The sequence below is a fragment of the Macaca mulatta genome, chromosome 4, assembly GCF_049350105.2.
Source record: "Macaca mulatta isolate MMU2019108-1 chromosome 4, T2T-MMU8v2.0, whole genome shotgun sequence".
Lineage (NCBI taxonomy): Eukaryota > Metazoa > Chordata > Mammalia > Primates > Cercopithecidae > Macaca > Macaca mulatta.
In genome coordinates this window covers 98353641-98376872 of record NC_133409.1, presented here as the reverse complement: position 1 = coordinate 98376872, position 23232 = coordinate 98353641, and the positions used below count along the sequence as shown (strand labels likewise).

General features: G+C 38.6%; 1 protein-coding gene across 4 annotated transcripts in view; it reads right to left on the bottom strand.

Moving 5' to 3' along the window:
- Positions 1–23232, bottom strand: part of RARS2 (arginyl-tRNA synthetase 2, mitochondrial) — a 90628-nt gene that overhangs the window by 63861 nt on the left and 3535 nt on the right. For 3 of the 4 annotated variants that reach the window (XR_013416302.1, XR_013416303.1, XM_015136917.3), the window contains exons 2-4: positions 11850–11923; positions 6510–6612; positions 5080–5163 (exon numbers count right to left, since the gene is read on the bottom strand). Coding sequence is in view for 1 of the 4 variants with exons in the window: in XM_015136917.3 (XP_014992403.3) it covers positions 5080–5163; positions 6510–6612; positions 11850–11923 (261 nt within the window). In the remaining 3 variants the exon portion in view is untranslated. The remainder of the gene's footprint in view (positions 1–5079; positions 5164–6509; positions 6613–11849; positions 11924–23232) is intronic. The other variant, XM_028847374.2, reaches the window with a different exon arrangement.

Here is a 23232-nt window from a genome sequence, read left to right as displayed (position 1 = left end):
CTCTGTCTCAAAAAAAAAAAAAAAAAAAAAATAGAGACAGGGTCTCGCTCTGTCACTCAGGCTGGAGTACAGCAGTGTGATCCTAGCTCATTGCAGCCCCAGCACTCCTGGGCTCAAGTGATCCTCCTGCCTCAGCCTCTCAAAGTGCTGGAATTACAGGCGTGAGTCACCATGTCGAGCCAAGAAAAATATTTTTTTAAATTTTTATTTTATTCTGAAGTTATGGTACAGGGAAAAATATGTTTTTATAAACCCATTGTAACCTAAGTGTACAGTGTTTGTAATGTCTACAGTAGTGTACAGTAATATTCGAGGCCTTCACATGCACTCATCACTCACTCACCCAGAGCAGCTTCCAGTCCTGCAAGCTCCATTCACGGTAAATGCCCAATACAGGTATAGCATCTTTTATATTTAATACTGTATTTTTACTGTACCTTTCCTATGTTTAGATAGGTTAAGATACAAATATCACTGTGTCACAACTGCACAAATACTGTATTTGGTATTTACATGATGTACAAGTTTATAGCCTAGGTCTCTGTAGTCGGTTTTATCATCTAGGTTTGGGTAAGTACACTACGATGTCCCTTAATAACAAAATCACCTATGGACACATTTCTATGAATGTATCCCATTGTTAAGCAACACATGACTATATAATAAAACAATAACACCTAACTTTTTACATAGCATATACATTTAATCGAGTCTATTTTATTCAAACCCTTCAATGATTCGAACGGTTTAAGAGATTTTATCAACTAGGTGCAGTGCCTCACACCTGCAATCCCAACAATTTGGGAGGCTGAGCTGGGAGGACTGCTAGAGGCCAGGAGTTTGAGATCAGTCTGTACAACACAGCAAGACCCCACCACTGAAAATTTTTTAAAAAGTAGCCAAGTGTAGTGGCCTGTGACTGTATTCCCAGCTACTTTTGGAAGCTGAGATGGGAGGATTACTTGAGCCCAGCAGCTCAAGCCCTGCAGTAAGCTACGATGATGATGCTATACGCCAACCTGAGTGACAGAGACTCCATCTCTAAAGGAAAAAAACAAAGAAATTTAAAAATATATTTATCAATTTCTAATCTGACTTTTACCTGACACACGCCTATCACTTTCGGTTTTTTTTTAACTTTTTTGAAATTTATTTGTTTAAAGGCATACCATAGGCTGGGCATGGTGGTTCATGCTTGGGAGGCCCAGGTAGGACAATCACTTGAGGCCAGGAGTATAAGACCAGCCTGTTGAAGACCCCATCTCTATTAAAAAATTTTTAAAACTGCCTGGGCATGGAGGCTTGCGCTTGTTAGTCCTAGCTGCTCTGGAGGCTGAGGCGAGAGGATCGCTTGAGCCCAGGAGGTTGGGACTGCAATAAGCTATGATCACACCACTGCTTTCCACCCTGGGTGACAAAGCAAGACCCTATCTCAAAAAAACAGGAAAAAAAAAAAAAGGCACATTCTAATATCCATAAAAATCACAAGTTTGAAGTGCTAGGTTTTTCTGCCAATAAATATCTATTAAAATGAAATAAGTTTCACTGCTATACTACCAAAAATCATCATACGTGCTGCCTGTGATACACATAACATGGAAAATGATGACTCATAGGAAAAAGCTGAAACTCTTATGCAAAGAACAGAAGGCCTTTCACACTAATTTCTTATCCTCCCCCATGCCATCTATGCACAAACCATACTCTCAACTGTCTGCTAATTTCCAGATGATGCCATGTTTCTGACTATCTGTACTCTGTCCCAAGCCATCCCCTCTGCCTGGAATGCCTGTTCTTGTATCTCCCAGATATATTTTTAATCTTCATTCCAATTCAAGGTTATGTCCCTTCCTCAAGATACACATATATGTACCCCTTTTTACACTAAGGTTGCATCTTAAATATGCCACCATTATAACACTCGTCACATTATTGTTTCCATTACACGTTACACTGAGGTTTTTTTAATGCTTTTCTTTTACAATGCAAGCTCCTTGAGGTCGAGATCCAAGCCACTTTATCTTTAGATCTCAGTAATTTAGACTCTGGCAAATAAGAAGCAGATTTATTAAATCAAATGAAAGCTTTTAACTGCAGAATGTCAGTGAGTTACAAATGTTCCCAGATATTCTAACAGATGAATAAGCTAGAGGCCCATCTATTTATCAGTATGTATGTTTAAACGTTAAGTTGTATTCAGTAATGTAAATACTGGTGCATAAAAGGCTTTTAATTAGAATGAAATCTTTCAAAGGTTTCACTTTTTGGAATGCTTAGCAATTAATGAATATTCCAATTAACTGGTACTTTCTCTTTGTCTATCACCATTGTCTTTTTCTGTAGACAAGTTTTGTTATTTTATCTAACTCTTTGTTGGTTAATTATTTCTTTATGGCTCTGATCAGGACTACCAAGGAAGCCATCACTCACCTCCCTATGTATAAGGAAGTTATCACTACTACCCTACTTGTTAATTCTTTGGTCAACAGTTGAAAAGTGCTTAAAATCATTCATTCCTATTTACAGAAACTACATGTGACTTGAATGCATCCACTGCCTATGGGAAAAACGTCTATTAGTGAAATAGATGCAGCCACTGGTGCAGAACTGGAGCCATTTAAATGAGTATCTTTTTTTTTTTACTTTTGGTAAAACATGCAAAGTTTAACTTGGCAAACTGAAAAGTGTAAAATAAAATGATGTTATCCATTGTGTATTTTTGAAGCATCCCTAAGAAAAGAGGGTTTTGTTTGCATTTTTTCTATTTAGTTTAGATCATACTTTCTTTTTTCCCTTTTAACAATTAAATATTAATTGAAGTTACAGTTTCTCTTGAAAGTACTGCAAGCTACTGACAGGTAGAAGTTTGGTACCAAAGTGACAGTTCTTCGCAATGCCATTATGGTTACTTCTCAAGCAAAGCTGTATTAATTCTTTGTTGGTCCTAACAAGCGTTGAATTTTTTTTCTTGATGGGATCTGAAAAATCCATTAAACATGCAAATGATGGCCAGGCGTGGTGGCTCACGCCTGTAATCCCAGCACTTTGGGAGGGTGAGGTGGGCGGATCACCTGAGGTTGGGAGTTCAAGACCAGTCTGACCAACATGGAGAAACCCCGTCTCTACTAAAAATGTAAAATTAGCCGGGCATGGTGGCACATGCCTGTAATCCCAGCTACCCGGGGAGGCTGAGGCAGGAGGATCGCTTGAACCCGGGAGGTAGAGGTTACGGTAAGCCAAGATCGTGCCACTGCACTCCAGCCTGGGCAACAAGAGCAAAACTCCGTCTCAAAAAAAACCATGCAAAGGACCACCATCTGAGACCTAAAAATTATAGTGTAAACTAACTTACTGCACTGTCAGTTGTATAAAAGTATAGCACATCCAATTATGTACAGTACATAATACTTCATTATAAATGACTACGTTAGTGATTTATGTATTTACTTTTAATTATTAGAGTATTATCCTACTTATTAAAAAATGGACTGTAAAACAGTTAAAATTATAAAACTAGAGATACAATATGTGAGAAAAGCAGATGCTATAAGCTTGAGAAAAGAAAAATAGCTCAGAGTAATCTCAGCTATGTGAGGTATGCAGGCCCAGAAAGACATGCCTATCAGACATCAGTTATGCACAAACTCTCCCTCATATGGCTGGGGACAATTGTTTTATGTGATTTTGTTCCCAACTAGCTGCCTCACACGTTATCTTCATGTTACTGGAATTTATGATACAAAGAAAAATATACAGCCTATCAATAGTTTACATTATTTTAATGTAAATTCTGGTTAACAACTCAAACTCCCTCTTCTTTCCCTTTAAAAATCCACTTGTAACTGCTGCCGATCAAAGGGTATATTCAGGGCAACTTGAATCTGTGCTCCTCAGCTGCAATCCTTAAGCTTGGCCCAAGTAAACTCTCTACTTATATTAATTTTGCCTCAGTTTCCTTTTAGGTTGACAGCCAAATGTAGAATAAATTAAGTTTTGAGTAAAGAAGAATTATCATTAAAATTGTAACACATAGTAGAGGTACATTCAATAGTCCTTTTCTGAACATGAGTGCTCACTGCTCTAGGATCTGGCTTTACTGTGACACTAAGCAGGGCAACTGTAAGCAGTCTGCTTGCTCCTTTAATCAAATTCCCACTAAGATTCAGATCCTCAAGGCTGCAATACGGAATTCCCCTATGCGAAAGAGTAGCTGGACTTCAAAGCCCTGACCCTTGTCCCTGCATTGTCAATTGAGAAGGATATGGGAATATTTTTAATAAGTGAGGTAATGGGTATCCTCAAATTAGAAAAAAATTCTTTAGTTTGTTAATTGAAATAAAGCTTGAAAATTCATGGCCACTGAAATTTTTGAGAAAAGGTCTCGCTCTGTCACCTAGGTTGGAGTACAATGGCACAATCACAGCTCACTGCAACCTCAACCTCCCAGGCTCAAGTGATCCTCCTACCTCAGCCTCCAGAGTAGCTGGGACTGCAGGCGCAAACTACCATGTGTGGCTAATTTTTTAATTTTTTTGTAGAGATAGGGTCTCGCTATGCTGCCAGGAGCAGTCTCAAACTCCCAGGCTCAAGTGATCCTCCTGCCTCGGCCTCCCAAGTGCTTATATAAACTTAGATGATATAGTCTACTACACGCCTAGGCTGTATGTTATAGCCTATTGTTCCTAGGCTACAAATCTGTACAGCATGTTACTGTACTGAATACTGTATGCAATAGTGTCTGTATACCTAAATATATCTAAACACAGAAAAAATATGATATTGTCTTATGGGACCATCATCTATACACACTGTGTATGAAATGTCATTATGTGGTATATGACTGTACAGTGCTACGAGAGCATATAAATGAAGGGGTCAGAAAGGTACTGCCAAAGAAATATCAAGATTTAAAAGATGAGCAGGTGTTAACTCGGGGTGGCACTCCCCAAGTTATGGATCAGTGTGTGCAAAGGTTTTGAGGCTAGAGGAGGTATAATGAATTTAAGAACTGGAGGAAGACCACTGTGGCTGAAGCAGAGAGAATGAAAGCACAATGGCTGGATATTAACTTATTCTTACCTTTGTTAAGAGCTCTCTGTTTATTTTGAAATTTACAGTCCTTTGACCAGTACTGATTTCACTCACCACTGTATCACATCTTAGCTGAAAAGAACAAATCGCACAAAGTAGGTATGTTATATAATAGGCCTAATGAGATATGTAGTTCTAATACTATTTTTGGCTTACAAAGACACAAGTCAGTCATCTTTCCTGGTCCCTATATCGGGTCCTAGTTCTTAGGCAATCTCTTTAGTTCCATAATTCTATTTAAGTAAACACATTCTCTTTTTTTCCCAATTAACATACTATTCTGTATTTAGTCTCTCTCTTCCTCATTCCCTTTCCCTCCCCTCAAATTCACCTTTTAACAAGTAAGAAAAATCACTCTACCCATATTCTACCTACTCTGACATACGATGAACACTTTTTATCTCACCTAGCTTTCATGAGAGCCACAGAACATGACATTCTGTCAGGGTCTACGCTAAAGCACCTGCACCAACAGATAAGATGTAATTTAGATAGTTCGTCTTATGCATATGCCTTCACTTTTTAACCTATTAGATATCTGAACCCATCTCATGAAAAACCTATGGAACTTGAAGAGATTATCTGCTGTCACTAATGAGCAACTAGTCTTTATTTTTAAGAACCTATAAGAAATGGGGAAAAGGAAATAATTATTATATTTTGAATAATTCTATTCCTGGTAAATATCTGGGAGTGATTTTCTGATCAAATAAATATTTACTAAGCTACCAATGCTCCTTTATCATACTCATCCTGTAAATAAGCATCTCTTTCTATGATAGTGACTTTCATTGTTCCAATTCTTTAGAGTTCCCAGACACTGCCTCTGTGACATATGTTAATATGCTTGTCCAACATATCTGCCTTTTCTGAGGGAATTACACTAACAATTTATATTTAGTAATTCCTTACAATCCTTTCAATTCCTCTTTTAGATATCAAACCCATCAGAGAACTTAGAAATGAAAGAGGCTTATTATAATCATCTAACCACCTCTTCTCTGTAATCATGATTCTATTTACATCTAATCAATTCTTCTCATATTTTAATGTTCATCTTTTCAAAAACTCATTTTAAAAATTGCAACTCACTGCTCTAATTTATCAAGCTTGTTCTCCTAAATTCAAAAGTCCATCCAGATTCAATGTGTAAATTTAATTAACACTTCAGTCTTCCTGTAAGTGGTTAATCAAAAAATTGAACAATGTCAGCTCAAGAGGAATGCTTTATAACTAATTTGAAAAATCATTATAACCTTATAGTATGTGGCTAAAATGAATTTAAATTATATTACACAAGATGCCTCGAACAAAGAAACACTATTAAATTCACTATTATGGCTGAGATAGCCTGCAGAGTATTTTTTTTTAAATAACAAGTTTATTACAATGTCAAAAAGATAATAGTGCTAAAGTACCTTCTCTGCTAGTCTCTTGGCTTGAACTTGAATATCTGGTCTTGAATGGTCATTGTCTTCTTCCAACAAAGAATCCACAGAAAGCTGAAAATCAGCTACTTCTCTAAAGACAGACATTGAAACGAGATAGACCTGTTACCTTAAAAGAATTAGTTGTGTAACAAAGACTCATCACTATGAGTTCTCTATTGAGACATACCTTTACCAGAATAAGGTGTTCTGTGTACTTTCAAAATTAAAAGCAAGGGGCCAGGAGCGGTGGCTCATGCCTGTAATCTCAGCACGTTAGGAGGCCAAGGCAGGCAGATGAGGTCAGGAGTTCTAGACCAGCCTGGCCACATGGTGAAACCCCATCTCTACTAAAAATACATACACACACAAATTAGCCAGGCATGGCGGTGTATACCTATAGTCCCAAGTGCTTGGGAGACTGAGGCAGGGGAATCGCTTGACTCCTGGAGGTGGAGATTGCAGTGAGCCAAGATTATGCCACTGCACTCCAGCCTGGGTGACAAGAGTGAAGCTCCGTCTCAAAAAAGTAAATAAAATAAAATAAATTAAAAAAAAAAAATTAAAACCAAGAAAATTAGAAATAACCTAGTATTTATTTGGAATATTTTTCTTATCGTCTTACAAAATTCTTCCTCTTCTGGCCAGGTGCGATGGCTCACACCTGTAATCCCAGCACTTTCAGAGGCCGAGGCAGGTGGATCACTTAAGGTCAGGAGTTTGAGAGCAGCCTGGCCAACATGGAGAAACCCCATCTCTACTAAAAACACAAAAATTAGCTGGGCATGGGGGCGCACACCAGCTACTCGGGAGGCTGAGGCACAAGAATTGCTTGAACCCGGGAGGCAGAGGTTGCAGTGAGCCAAGATCGTGCCACTGCACTCCAGCCTGGGTGACAGAGCAAGACCCCATCTCAAAAAATTCTTCTTCTTCTATTACCCAAATGTAGCTTTATGGTATCTCTGTGAAACAGGTAGAGCAGTCACCTTATTTTATAGACATGAAAACTGATGTCTGGCAAGCTAAACGTCTCCTTTAAAATCCTACGGCAAAAAAACACAGATTGAGAAAAGGGCCCAGGTCTCTTGACCTCTTCTACAATGCTTCCTCTACAACTCCAAAGGTGTGCTTCATTTAAACCCTTCCACTGACCTCCAAATGATGTATTTTTTAAATGTTGTAATTTGAGTTTCGACATGAGAAAAAGAAGAATATTATTCTTAACACTCAGCAGTTCATTAAAAAGACAGACAATGCCATTTATTCTTTTCACTGGGTAGGTGAAAAAACAATACAAAAACAAAGAAACAAACACAAAGCAACTGATTAGTGAAAATAAATCATTTGCATCATGAGATCAGTTCTCTCTAGGAAAGCAGGGTAGGGAATGAAGTCAAACAAATACATATCAGTGATTTCAACATTATCTGTAATGCTTAATAAAAATCAAAAGCCCTTCCTTTCCCTACAAAATAAGACTTGAAGTACATTTGGAAAAAGGACTTGACAGCTTAGAAAGTGACCATGAGAGTACTCATTACATCATTCTCTATGAATTTTTCTGTAGGTTTGAAATAGTTCAAGGTGCAAAAAAATTTTTTTAAATCAACATATAAGCATCTATTATAACTATTCACATTAATTTATCTTCTGGTGTTTAATATGGAACTAGAGAATGAGACTCGATAGGCAGAGTAAGAGGGTTGAAACATTATCCAGCCCATCTGTCACTGGAATGAAAAGACTTATTTTTGAGGAGGCACAAATTATTTCCTTCATTAACACTTATGAAACTCAGGGAAATAACTAAAAATTCCTGTGTGACTTCTGGTTAATATCACATTTAAAAACCTAGCCTACAATCACCATTAAGAATTTTCCTGAGCCTTAATACATCAACCAGCAGCCTACTATGTATTATACTTTGGGCAGGTACAGTGGCTCATGCCTGTAATTCCAGCACTTTGGGAGGCCAAGGCAGGAGGACTGCTTGAGCTCAGGAGTTCAAGACCAGCTTAGACAACATAGCAAGACCCAATCTCTAAGAAAAAAATTCATATTAAAAAATGAAAACAATCTAAATGTCTATCAACAAGGGAATGTTACAACATTGTTAAAAGAGATATTCATTAAAAAAAAAGAATTATGTCAGGAAAAGGATTCAAAAATCCTACATATTTCTATGTAGTTTTATAGCTATGTCTTTTTAAAGGCAAGAAAAAAGTAAAAAGTACATCAACTTGCTAAAATCAGTTGTCTTACTATAGTAAGACTATTGGGGGCTTTTATCTTTTCTTATTCTTCTGTATTTTCCCGAATTTCCTTAAGAAGATTATCTGTTTTGCTTTTATAATAGAAAAATAAATTAAAAAAAAAAAACCTTTAAAAAGGCAAAACATCTAGGCTATGAAATGCAGTAGATATCAAAATAAACAACTGTGGATGAGGAGAGCCCAACACACTGGCTCATGCCTATAATTCTAGTGTGGGAGGCCAAGGTGGGAGAATTACTTAAGCTGAGGAGTTCAAGACTAGCCTGGGCAACGTAGGTGGACACTGTCTCTACAGAAAATTTAAAAAATTAGCCAAGTGTGCTGGCCTGCGCTTCTGGTCCCAGCTAATTGGCAGGCTGAGATGGGAGGATAGCTTGAACCTGGGAGGTCGAGGCTGCAGTAAGCCATGATTCTGCCATTGCACTCCAGCCTCAGCGACCAATAGAGTGAGATCCTGTCTCCAAAAAAAAAAAAAAAAAGTGGACACGGAGAGTGGATGCGGTGTAAGAGAAACAAAACTGGGCCGGGCACGGTGGCTCAAGCCTGTAATCCCAGCACTTTGGGAGGCCAAGGCAGGTGCATCACAAGGTAGAGAGTTCGAGACCAGCCTGGCCAACATGGTGAAATCCTGTCTCTACCAAAAATACAAAAATTAGCTGGGCATGGTGGTGTGTGCCTGTAATCCCAGCTACTGGGGAGGCTGAGGCAGAAGAATGACTTGAACCCTGGAGGCGGAAGTTGCAGTGAGCCGAGATCGTGCCACTGCACTCCAGCCTGAATGACAGAGCAAGACTCCGTCTCAAACAAACAAACAAACAACTGGACCCATACAGATGATGGTGAGTGATGGGCACACATAGGGTTCATTAAACTAGTCCCTGTATGTTCATTCTTTATACTAAAAAAAAATTTTTTTTAAGCAATAGTTATTTTCGCACTATGTCTGAGGATTTGTAATATTGGTCAGCGTGAAATCCGCAGACTTGATAGCCACTGGCTTATAATAAAGTTGTTAATTCTGTTTACTAACATCAGATAGTAGACAGAAAATAAAATCAACAGAATTAGATCAGAGTAAAGTAATTCATTATATTAATTAAACCATGTTAACAAAAATAGTATTTCTTAATTCTCCTGGCACTTATAAACATTCTGGAATAAAGTCAGAAATACCGAACAGGTAGGCTTAGTTACATACTGTAAAGGAAACCTGAATTTATTATGGCAAAGCAGTAGAGATTCCCTTTGTTTTAAGCAAACTTAATACGAAGAATTTCAGATTTGTAGGCCAGAAAAATCTTGAGGCCCTCCCCAATATTTCTTTTCTTTTTTTTTTTGTTTGTTTGAGACAGAGTCTCACTCTGTCACCCAGGCTGGAGGGTAGTGGTGAGATCTCGGCTCACTGCAACCTCTGCCTTCCTGGTTTAAGCGATTCTCCTGCCTCAGCCTCCCGAGTAGCTGGGATTAAAGGCACGTGCCACCATGCCTGGCTAATCTTTTGTATTTTTAGTAGGGACGGGGTTTCACCATGTTAGCCAGGATGGTTTCGATCTCCTGACCTTGTGATCTGCCCACTTCAGCCTCCCATAGTGCTGGGATTACAGGCGTGGGCCACCGCGCCTGGCCCCAATATTTATTTTCTATAAACTAAAGTCAATACTTCAGATTGTTAAAGTGGAAGCAGGCAAACGAAATACTATTCAAAAGATGGGCCAAGATGGTTCAGTTTCTTAAAGGCCTTTGACACATCAAATGAAAACAGAAACAAACAGGCTGAGTGTGGTGGTTCATACCTGTAATCCCAGTACTTTGGGAGACCAAGACAGGTGGATTGCCTGAGCTCAGGAGTTCAAGACCACCCTGGGCAACATGACTAAACCCCATCCTATAAAAAATACAAAAAAGTCAGCCAGGCATAGTGGCGTGAGCCTGTAGTCCAAGCTACTTTGGAGGCCGAGATGGGAGGATCACTTGCGCACAGGAGTTTGAGGCAGCAGTGAGCCCAGATCACACCACTGCCCTCCAGCTTGGGCAACAGAATGAGACCTGGTCTCAAAACAAATAAACACCAAACCAGTAACATTTCCCTTATTATGCAGAATGTCATTTACAGATTTTATGAAACAGGCAACTAGTTTGGAAGGTTACATCTATTTACATATAATCATGAGATCCTCTTGGTGGTGGTTGCTTCTCTTACAGAAAGTCAATATATATAAAAAGCTGCAGTGGGCCATTTTAAAGGTGCTTTTACTAGAAGGCCAAATGTAGCCTTTCTCTTTCTTTTCCACTTACTTCTTTGTTCTATCCTGAGAAGAATATTCATTCTACTCTTAAAGTCCTGACAAAGTTAAGTAATAAAATACAAGGACATAATGGTACTGGTAATTATATCTTTACTTCTTTTCAAAGCTTAGGGCTTAAATGCCTACTATGTAGCTAATTTCTTGTCATTATTAATTGACAGAGAATACTTCATCCACGAATTGCTGTTTTCTACCCAAATGGTAAACAAGAATCTTTAGGATGACCAAACTCACAAAGAGATTATCTCTCTATAACGGAGAAAGCAACTACAAGTTGTGTGTAGTCCTAACCAACAGTTTTCTATCACTGGGAGTACTCAAAAGGAAACTCAATAAACAAACACAACATTAAAAACCTAGTAGATAAATATGGTACAACAGTATTCAAGCACCAGATGGTTGTACAATCTTTAATATCCCTTCAAAACCCTGAGATTCTAACTACAATTTTAGTTATTTATTGTTACAGAATTGAATTTGAACCTCGTTCCCAAAGACTTTGCTACAATTAGTTACTATTATAACAAAAATAATGAACATAATATATAATCTGCCCTATCAGAGTATTTAAAATACAGATTTTAATTTTATTAAAGTCAATAGGAGTAATAGGTTGAATATAATGAATCATATCTTATAGTTAATTTCAAGGACTATTCCACAAATTGAAGAGTAACAATTCTTTTTTGCTTTTTTGGTATAACAACAAAGTCAGCAACATTTTAGATTGTTACAAGCATATTATACTTAACTCTTTCTGGGAAATTGGAACTGCAGATATTGACGTGATCAAGTTTTCTGGTGGAAGATTCAACACTCTGGAAAGCTAAAAATCAAAAAGAATAAAACAGTGCAAGATTGTTGACATATTTGTTCCATTCAATGGAATACCACTTGTAAGAATAAACTATTAATATGCTTAACACGAATGAGCTCCAAATGCATTACAAGTGAAGGAAGCCAGATTCAAAAAGGCACATAGTGTATGATTCAATTATTTGACCCTCTGGAAAACCCAAAATTCTAAGGATGAAGAATAAATCTGTGGTTGCCAAGGGTTAAGGGGAGGATTTGACCATGAATTAATAGAACCGTTCAGCAAAAAGAATGAATTTTACCTTTGTAAATTAGAAAAAAAAAAAAATTATGGCAAGCGAGGAGATAAACCACTGAGAATCCACAGATAATTCATTTTTTTTCATTAAAAAAATATTGAGTGGCTACTTAATGTGTCAGGCATTATTCCAGGTATTGGGGATACAGCAGTGAACAAAACAGATGGAAAAAAAATAAAAATAAAAAATAAAACCTCATGGCATTTACAAATAAACAAATAAACAAGTAAATAATAGGGAAAATCTGATCCCCATCCCTATCAAAGGCTTAATCATTAGAATAGTAGGGGCGGATGTGTTATATACACATATTTTGTAGCACAGAGTCTTGCTATGTTGCCCAGGCTGGTCTTGAACTCCTGGCCTCATGTGATCCTTCCACATCAACTCCCCAAAGTTCTGGAATTACAAGTGTGAGGAACAGTGCCTTGCTGGATTTGTATTTTTTAAAAGCTCCTTGCACGACTCCTAATACATAGCCAGAGTTGTGAACTATTGCCCTAATTGGACAAAGTTAGGTGGAAGAGACATTCCCATGTACCGAATGATTTATTTTTTATTTTTTTTGAGACGGAGTCTTACTCTGTCTCCCAGGCTGGAGTGCAGTGGCGTGATCTCGGCTCACTGCAGCCTCTGCCTCCCGGTTCAAGCGATTCTCCTGCCTCAGACTCCCATGTAGCTGGGATTACAGACGCACACCACTACGCCCGGCTAATTTTTTGTATTTTTAGTAGACACGGGGCTTTGCCATTTTGGCCAGGCTGGTCTCAACACCTCAGGTGATCCACCTGCCTCAGCCTCCCAAAGTGCTGGGATTACAGGCCAACACTATTACCAACTATTACCATGCCCAGCCGGATTTTTTATTTTTTATAGAGACAGTCTTGCTATGTCAACCAAGCTGGCCTCTAACTCCTGGCCTCAAGCAAACCTCCCACCTCTGCACCCCAAAGTGCTGGGATTACAAGAGTGATTTTTAGTAGACACGGGGCTTTGCCATTTTGGCCAGGCTGGTCTCAACACCTCAGGTGATCCACCTGCCTCAGCCTCCCAAAGTGCTGGGATTACAGGCCAACACTATTACCAACTATTACCATGCCCAGCCGGATTTTTTATTTTTTATAGAGACAGTCTTGCTATGTCAACCAAGCTGGCCTCTAACTCCTGGCCTCAAGCAAACCTCCCACCTCTGCACCCCAAAGTGCTGGGATTACAAGAGTGAGCCACGGCACCAGTCCTGAATTATTCCTATGTGACAGGCATGTCTTAAGTGCCTTAATTTTTCCCGGCAACAATCCCAGGCTTTCCTACTATTTCAACCCTCATTTTATAAATGATGAAATTGAAGTACAGGGAATTTACTTAACTTGCCTAAGTGGAAAGAAAACCCTAAGCTCAAGGTACTTACGCTTCTTGGCAATCAAGGTACAAAGGGAATCTATCTACACAGCATGTTTTATCCCTAGTAATATAGCGTAAACAAATATATATGTGTGTGTGTATAAACATATATATGTGTGTGTATACACACACACACACATATATATATTCAGTAAAGAGCAGGAATGAAGTTTTCCTGAAAGTAATTCTAAGACTACTTTCTCTTACTCATATTAAGATATAAATAACAAGACAGTAGTTTCAATAGCAGTTTCACAAAAGATACATGTACAATTAGTCTGTTCTTGTACTGCTCTAAAGACATAACTGAGACTGGTAATTCATGAAAAAGTTTACTTGGCTCATAGTTCCACAGGCTGTACAGGAAGCATGTATGGGGAGGCCTCAGAAAACTCAATCATGGCAGAAGGCGAAAGGGAAGCAGGCACATCTTACATGGTGGGAGCAGGAGGAAAAGAGCGAAGGCGGAGATGCTACACACTTTTAAGCCAGATCTTGTGAGAATTCTGTCATTGAGGCAGCACTAGGGGAATGGTGCCAAACCATCAGAAACCATCCCCATGATCCAATCACCTCTCACCAGGCCCCACCTCCAACACTGGGAACTACAACAGAACATGAGATTTGAGTGGGGACAGGGAGCCAAACCATATCAGTACAGAAACATTCTTATATAATGTAAATTTTAAAACAAACAAACAAGAAAAAGGTGGTTGGGGTGAATATGGAGTTATTGTTTTATTTTATTTTTTTTTTTTTGAGATGGAGTCTTGCTCTGTCGCCCAGGCTTAAGCGCAGTGGTGCCATCTTGGCTCACTGTGAGCTCCACCTCCTGGGTTCACACCATTCTCCTGCCTCAGCCTCCCGAGTAGCTAGGACTACAGGTGCCCACCACCACGCCAGGCTAATTTTTAAAATTTTTTTAGTAGAGACGGGGTTTCACCGTGTTAGCCAAGATGGTCTTGATCTCCTGACCTTGTGATCTGCCCACCTCGGCCTCTGTAGTTACTGTTTAATGGGTAGTTTTAGTTGTGCAAGATGAAAACTGTTCCACAGATAGATGGTGGTGATGGTTGCACAATGTAAATGTACCTAATGCCACTGAACTGTATACTTAAAAATGGTTAAGATGGCAAATTTTACGTTATGTGTATTTTTTCACAATTTAAAAAAAAAACATGAAGACTTCTGGGATAAAGTCTTCATGGATAAAGTCTAAAGTAGTGAATGAAAGCTTCTTCACATAAGCTCCTATCTTCAACCAACATCAAAAAGAAAAGGAAGGAAAGAAAGTAGAGAGCAAACAGGTAAGTGGGTTGGTTCTCCAGCAGCAAATACACAAGACAGGAAGAGCTCAAAGTCATAAACCTCAAAGGTGATAGTCAAGTAAAAATACAATAGCTTCTGGAGGAGAATGGAACAGCCCTGTTTGGCAAGGCTGACTTGGTCCTCATGTATCAGAAGTCAGAGATGAATTAACAATTCTCATTAACACCTCAAATCTGGAGAAAAACAAATTGAATAAATTCCATTATTTTTCCCTCTTGCAACTAGGAGATGCTGCCTAAATTGTGGGAAACAACAAGTAAGACAGAAATTCCAGCACTTTCCAGCAAAAGTAAAAATTCTAAGGTAACACACCGAAGGTCTTTCCAATGAAAACACAATACATTCTCCTACTGCAGAAAGCAAACCATGATATGGTGTTGTGTGAGCAGTAAGAACCAAAGGAGTAGTTTTTACAGGAAGACAGAAAAATATCAGGGCTAGTTTGTAAAAATTTAATATACCATGTCAGAGTGGAGAAATAATGTGTACAGGTCACCATGACCTACTGGAGAGAGAGACAAAAGAGGAACGGAAAGGGGGCAGACTTTATATTTTTGCAACCACAAAGGTGAGGTAAGCCCAGAAGAAATGTGACATGAGGAGTGAAGAAGTCATCCACACTATGTGCAAACAAATGGAAAGGTGGGGCAGAGCTGTCAAGCATGAGCGAGAGGAAAAAGAACATGCATCACCAGTAGCTGATCAAATTGAAATAAACAAAAATAGGGAGAGAGAGAGTAGGGAGGGAGGCACAGACCAGAAGATAGACAGCTGGAAAAATGTAGCATACAACAGATCAAAGAACTCTGCCCAGGAGAAAAATGTAACCCAGTGAATATGAAGAACATTATTCACGAATGCTTCAGGATTTGGAACTTACTGAGAATGTGAATAGAATAAACAAGAACTAGAAGACGAGATGAAAAACAAGAGTGCATTTTAAAAGGAGTTTAAAAATTGATGATAAAACTTTTTACCATAAAACTAATAATTAAGAAACATAAGAGTATAGTCATAACTGAAAAAAAACTATGACACAATCTGAGAATACAACGATTAATGTAATCAGAAAAATACATAGAATTGAAGAAAGATAATCCAACCTTAGGAAAACTGGTGTCCCTAAAATACAAAAAGAAAGAAGACTAGTAAACAAACACGCAGACAGGAAGGAAGGCAGGCAGACTGCTTCCCTAGCAACCAATCACAAGAATAGAGACAAAATTCAAAGCCACAAACTTCAAAAGAGATCTCCAAGAAAAGATACTACAGATTCTGAAGCAGAATGGAGCAGCCTTATTTGGCAGGGCTCCTAACTTGGTCTCACTTATCAGAAGCCACAGAGATGAATCCTACAAAACAGAAAACACACACACACACACACACACACACACACACACACACTCACTCACTCCTTGGCTTCCCCAAAAGCAGGGCCTGAGAAAAAGACTTGCAGGCAAGCAGTTTATTTGGGAGATGGTTCCTGAGGGCAGAAGTGGTAAGAGGGAGGGAAGGAAGAAAAGTTAATAAAAGATTATGCCATCAAAGTCAATGCTGTAAGCAATAGAGGCTTAATTTCCATGGAACCTCCTAAAATACATACATAGTGTCTACCAGAATTCTCTATCTAAAATAATTTCACCACACTGGAGCTATGTATGTGCTGGGACCAGCAAGCTTCACAGAGATGAGGTGCTATTAGCAATAAGTGAACGGAAGCACACACGAAACTATTTACACCTGTGTAAATAGTTGTAAGCCTGTATTTACAACTGTGGCAGCTGGAATCAGAGGTGTGACCAAGGTGATGGGAGACAGGGCACAATATAAACAATAAAGGGAAAAACTTCCACCAAATAAAGAACCAAATATAAATCGTGGTACACTACTGCTATGGCACACCATTCAGCAGTAAAATCAAAGAACTAGACCTCCATGCATCATTATGGATAAATCTGTTTTTTTTTCTTTTTGAGATGGAGTTTCGCTCTTGTCACCCAGGCTAGAGTGCAATGGTGTGATCTCGGCTCACTGCAACCTCTGCCTCCTGGGTTCAAGGAATTCTCCTGCCTCAGCCTCCCGAGTAGCTGGGATTACAGGTGCCCACCATGCCCAGCTAATTTTTGTATTTTTAGTAGAGATAGGGTTTCACCACGTTGGCCAGGCTAGTCTCGAACTCCTGACCTCAAGTCATCCACCCGCCTCGGCCTCCCAAAGTGCTGGGATTACAGGTGTGAGCCACTGCGCCCAGTTGGATAAGTCTTTTTTAAAAATGGAGTCAAACAAAAAAATCCAAGCTGCAGCTACACAAAGATAATTATACCTTGATATAATTTATCTAAAATTTAATAACTTGTAAAATAATACTATTTAGAGATACATTCATAGGTAATGAGTGACATTCACAGGAATAAACACAAATTTCAAGACAGACATTACCTATTGTGTGAGGAAAGAGTTTGCCAGAGATGGGTACTCTTTTGGGAATTTAAAAGTATTTGTAATATTTTATTTTCGAAGCTGGGTGTGGGGCATATAAGTATTAACTACGTTCTTTTCTATGATTAACATATTTCAATTAAAAAAGACAAATTGAATCTACAGATCAAGATAAATTATGTCAAGAAAATATACAGAAAACTCAACACTGAGATGCATGCTGGTTAAGTTGCTAAATTTTGAAAATAAAGCACCCAATCAAGAAAACCCCATGGGAAATGAAATAAATGTACTTTACTTTGTAGTCACATTAAATCACAAAGATCATGATCTGGTCAAAGCAGATAATTTAATAGTGATATTAAATAGGAATAGATTCATTCAATAAAGAGTTGCAAACTAGTGTCTTTGTTTCACCTGCTCAGTTGTTGTTTTCTAATTTGAATTAATTGCCAACACAGGAAGATTGGAAAATTTTACAATTACATTGGGATTGCCCTATGCATTTGCATCTGTGGTATCAGGAGAAAAAAATCTGAGATAAGAACTAAACAATTAGTGTTATTCTTTTATTTCTAAAAGAAAGATTTTGACTCTTCTGTTGTTGTTTTCTGAGACAGGGTCTCACTTTGTTGCCCAGGCTGGAATGCAGTGGTATAATGATGGCTCACTGCAGCCTCCAACTCCTGGGCTCAATCAGTCCTCCCACCTCAGCCTCCTGAGTAGCTGGGATTACAGGTGTACACCACCACACTTGGCTAGTTTTTCGTATTTTTCGTAGAGACGGCGTATCTCACCTTGTTGTCCAGGCTGGTCTCAAACTCCTGGGTTCAAATAATTATCCTGCCCCAGCCTCTCAAAGTGCTGGGATTATAGGTGTGAGCCACTGCACCCAGCCTTATTTCTGAACATGGTAACTTTCTAAAGATTAAGCCTCCTTTTGATATTTCTAGGATTACTTTTTCTAAGAAGTCATAATTTCTTAAATACAGCCAATTAAGCCATACATCAGGAAAAAGATTGGTGGTAAGTATATTATCTGGTTCAACATAAAATGAACAGGAGACAAGCTGTGCAGATATGGTTACTAAATGGAATATAAATGTTATTAACTGAGTGAGAATGTTACCCAACACAAATTGGTAAAGGTGGAAGAAAGTAAAATCATCTGTGAGAGTGCCAATGTCTTCATCCCTTATGGTAGAAAGTGATGCTGTCTAAATTTGAAACATGAAGATCTTTTGTAAAAACACTACAAATTGTAATGTTTTTCACAATTTATTTTCTTACTGTAAAAACCTCATTTAGGAAATACATCAATAATTTTTTGAACTGCACTTTGGTTTTTCACCGAATTCAAACAAACCTACTTTTAACATTTTTACTTCAAACAGCATTTCAGGCCAAGCGCGGTGGCTCATGCCTGTAATCCCAATACTTTGGGAGGTCGAGGTGGAGGATCGCTTGATGCCAGAAGTTTGAGACCAGCCTGGGGTAACATAGTGAGACCCCCATCTCTATTTAAAAATGAAAATAAAATAAAAATGATAAAAATAAAACAGCATTTCAGTAATAAGCATGTGAGGAATAATAATATTATTTTACTTTTCAGTATGTTGGACATTTTTCCCATTGTAAAACTTAAAAATAACATTCTGAAAAATAAAAACTCATTACAATACAGCCTGGATTTTGTAAAAAGTATATTTATCCAGTTTTCCTTCCTATTTTCCTTCCTTCTTTTCTGCCTGTATATCTGCATAGAAATATACCTAAAAGTCAGTGTTGATGACGATTTATGGGGTAGTTAAAAAAATTCTTTGCATCTTTTTGTATTGCTTAATTCTTTAAAATAAGCAGGCATTATTTTGCAAAAATGAGAACTTTTCCTTTACCAAATCACAACTTTAAAAGTACGTTTAAGGAATTCCTATTGAACGTTAAGCAGTATGGCTCAGACATGTACTGTTTACTAACTTCACATGGTGCTAAGCCTAGAATGAACGGTGTTGAGGGGCCGAGGGGTATTCAAAATACTCCACCCTGAGATATTCTAAAATAACACAATAATGACTAATATTGGCTGGGCGCAGCGGCTCACGCCTGTTATCCCAGCACTTTGGGAGGCCGAGGCAGGCGGATCACCTGAGGTCAGGAGATCAAGACCAGCCTGGCCAACATGGCAAAACCCCGTCTCTACTAAAAATACAAAAAAATTAGCCAGGCGTGGTGGCTGGCTCCTATAATCCCAGCTACTCAGGAGGCTGAGGCAGGAGAATTGCTTGAAACTGGGAGGCAGAGGTTGCAGTGAGCTGAGATGATGCCACTGCACTCCAGCCTGGGAGACAGAGCGAGACTCCATCTCCAAAAAAAAAAAAAAAAAAAAAAAGACAGACTAATATTTACGGACACTGAATATATACTACATACCAAACACAATTCTCAGCACTCCATATGTATTAATACCTTGCATTCTGATGACACATCTATACAGCAGCTAAATAATTTTCCAGATTTTACAGACAAGGTGAAGAAAACTTAAAAATCTATCAGAGGAGAAGCTGATTTAAACCTGAGTCTTCCACAGTCAATGTTCTTAGTCACTACACTACACCAGCAGTTCCAACACTTTGCTGTATATGGGAATGACCACCGAAAATCTTTAGGAAAACCCGCCTGACTCCCACATGTAAATATTCTGATTTAATTAATACAAAGTGGGCTCTGGGCAGCAGGATGTAAAAAGTTTCCCAGGTGATTCTAATGTGCAGAGAGACCACTGTCCTATACCCTTCTGCCTCTGGGTAGCCGTTGGGTAGTGGTTATCAAGCCTGGATGAACATCTGAATCACCTGATCATTTTTATAACTTCTAGGCCGATGCCCTAACTCAGGCCAAAGGGCCTGGGCTTAAGTAGTTATAAATGCTTCTCAGGTGATTCAAGTCTGCAGCTAGTGCTTAAGAACCACGGCTTAGGGAGAGAGCAGTTGTCTCCCATTTTAACAATGCCCAAAGTAGTGAATGTTTTCAATTAGAGGTTTATCTTTCTCTCAAATGGGTGCAGCATAAAAAAAAAAAAAAAGACAGAGAGAGCAAAGAAAAAGAAAACAAATTGAGAGCCACCAAGCATGGAGCATGGTTTTAAGTTCACTTGCAATCTAATAGGTTCAGAATTATTCTGGGAGTAATACGACTCTCTTCAACTGTCTCTGAGATTGGATTTAGAGCTTTCTTGGATCAGAATGTGACCAACGGGTTTGTTTAGTTTCAGGGTTTATTTTTTTTTTTGCTCCCTTCAGGTAGGGCTGTTTCACCTGGCATTGGGCTTCATCTAGGACTAGCACAAGTGAAAAGAAGGTCTACTGATAACTATCTCTTTAGGCCTCAAACTCATAAAAGTTTCACAGAGTAAAATATCCTAAAAAGGTTACACAATGAGAACCAAATAATAAAACACTGTGACAGTAAACCTGAAAATTTTAACAGAGAAATAAAATCCACAAAATTAGGCACAGTCCTTGAGAAATAAACTAACACATTCAATGAGGAGCAAATCTGAAGTTGAAAGCAAGAAGCACTGTTTGCCAGGTGCAGTTGCTCACGCCTGTAATTCCAGTGCTTTGGGAGGCTGAGGTGGGTGGATTAACTGAGGTCAGGAATTTGAGAGTGAAACTCTGTCTCAAAAAAAAAAAAAAAAAAAAAAAAGCACTTTTTATTTTTTAGGTTTTTGTAGAGATGAGGTCTCAGTATCTCAGTATATTGCCCAAGCTGGTCTCGAACTCCTGGACTCAAGCAATACTCCCACCTTAGCCTCCCAAAGTGCTGAAATTACAGGCATTGGCTACTGCACCTGGCTTTTTATTTATTTATTTGCTTACTTATTTACTTCTAAGAGGAAGCACTTAAGAGAATATCAAGTGAAAATTCACAACTGCCAGATCTCGTTTGAGAACCTAAGATCAGAGATTCTAATATGTAATATAAGAATGGCTAATATTTATTGAGTGCTTACAATGTACTAAGCACAATTCTAAACTTTAGATTCAGGAACCTAATATCAGAGATTCTAATGTAATAGAATATTTGGCTCCAGAGCATTCACTAGGAAAGCACACCAATCAATTAGCTTGTCAGCAGTCCTCAACCATTTATTTCTCTGATACAACAGCAAATATGATTCCTACCTGTAGTACTCAGATAACTGAGCACAAAGTCAAAAAAATATTGTCTGGCTCTAGATAGGTACTAAACTCAGATTGGAGCTAAACTTGCCAGGTTCAGTATCAAAATCTGTGATAACTGCATAAAAACCTATTTTTGTTAATGAAAAAGGGATCCATATCTTTAGCAACCAGACATTCAGGTGGCAAAATTGACATCATCTTATGAAAATTAGCTCTGCATTTCTATCCACATTAACATAATCTATAGGCCATGAGTCTAAAAAGGCAATTACCCCAGTTGTTCCTCACTTCTGATTCTCCAACACTACCAAGTCAGGCACTGTAGGTTTGCCACCAAGAGCCAGTGCGGAAGCCCTCCCACATTTGCAGAAATTTTCCTCAGAACAGGTCTGCATTAGTTTCAAGACACAAACAAGAAGCAAACAAAGCATTACAACTTCAGGGCTTAGAAGAGAATATCCCAAATAATTTGGAAGGCAAATTATGACTATAATAAAATAAATTTAGCATAGTTCTTTTTTAAAATTAATTTTAAGTTCTGGGGTACATGTGCAGGATGTGCAGGTTACATAGATAAACGTGTGCCATGGTGGTTTGCTGCACCTATCAACCCACTACCTAGGTATTAAGCACCATATGCATTAGCTATTTTTCCTAATGCTCTCCCTCTTCCCACCCCACCCCCACCAAGCCCTGGTGTGTATTGTTCCCCTCCCCATGGTCATGTGTTCTCATTGTTCAGCTCACATTTACAAGCGACAATGTGCAGTGTTTGGGTTTCTGTTCCTGCATTAGTTTGCTGAGAATAACGGTTTCTGGGTCCACTCATGTCCCTGCAAAGGACATTATCTCGTTCCTTTTTATAGTTGCATAGTATTCCATGGTGTACATGTACCAACCACATTTTCTTTATCCAGTCTATCACTGATGGGCATTTGGGTTGATTCCACGTCTCTGCTATTGTGAATAGTGCTGCAGTGAACGTCCACATGCATGTATATTTGCAGTAGAATGATTTATATTCCTTTGGGTATATACCCAGCAATGGAATTGCTGGGCCAAATGGTATTTCTGGTACTAGATCTTTAAGGAACTGTCACACCATCTTCCACAATGGCTGAACTACTTTACATTTCCACCAACAGTGTAAAAGCGCTCCTATTTCTCCACAATCTCACCAGCATCTGTTGTTTCTTGACTTTTTAATGATCGCCATTCTGACTGGCATGAGATGGTATTTCATTGTGGTTTTGATTTACATTTCTCTAATGATCAGTGATGTTGAGCTTTTATTCAAATGTTTGTGGCCGCATAAATGTCTTCTTCTGAGAAGTGCCTGTTCACGTCCTTTGCTCACTTTTTAATGGGGTTGTTTTGTTTAAGTTCCTTGTAGGTTCTGGATATTAGACCTTTGTCGGATAAATTGCAAAAATTTTCTGCCACCCTGAAGGTTGCCTGTTTGCTCTGATGATAGTGTTTTGTTTTGTTTGTTTCTGCTGTAGTGTGGTTATGATACAACTTGTGGTTCTAAGCAGAATGGAATGCTGGTGGGTCTGTGAGAATAGATTAGAAGCAAAGAACAGTACAAACCTAGATAATTCAGTCAGTCCTGCTGTTTACCCTAATGTGGCTGAATATCTTCCCAACATACATATTGCACCTCAGGA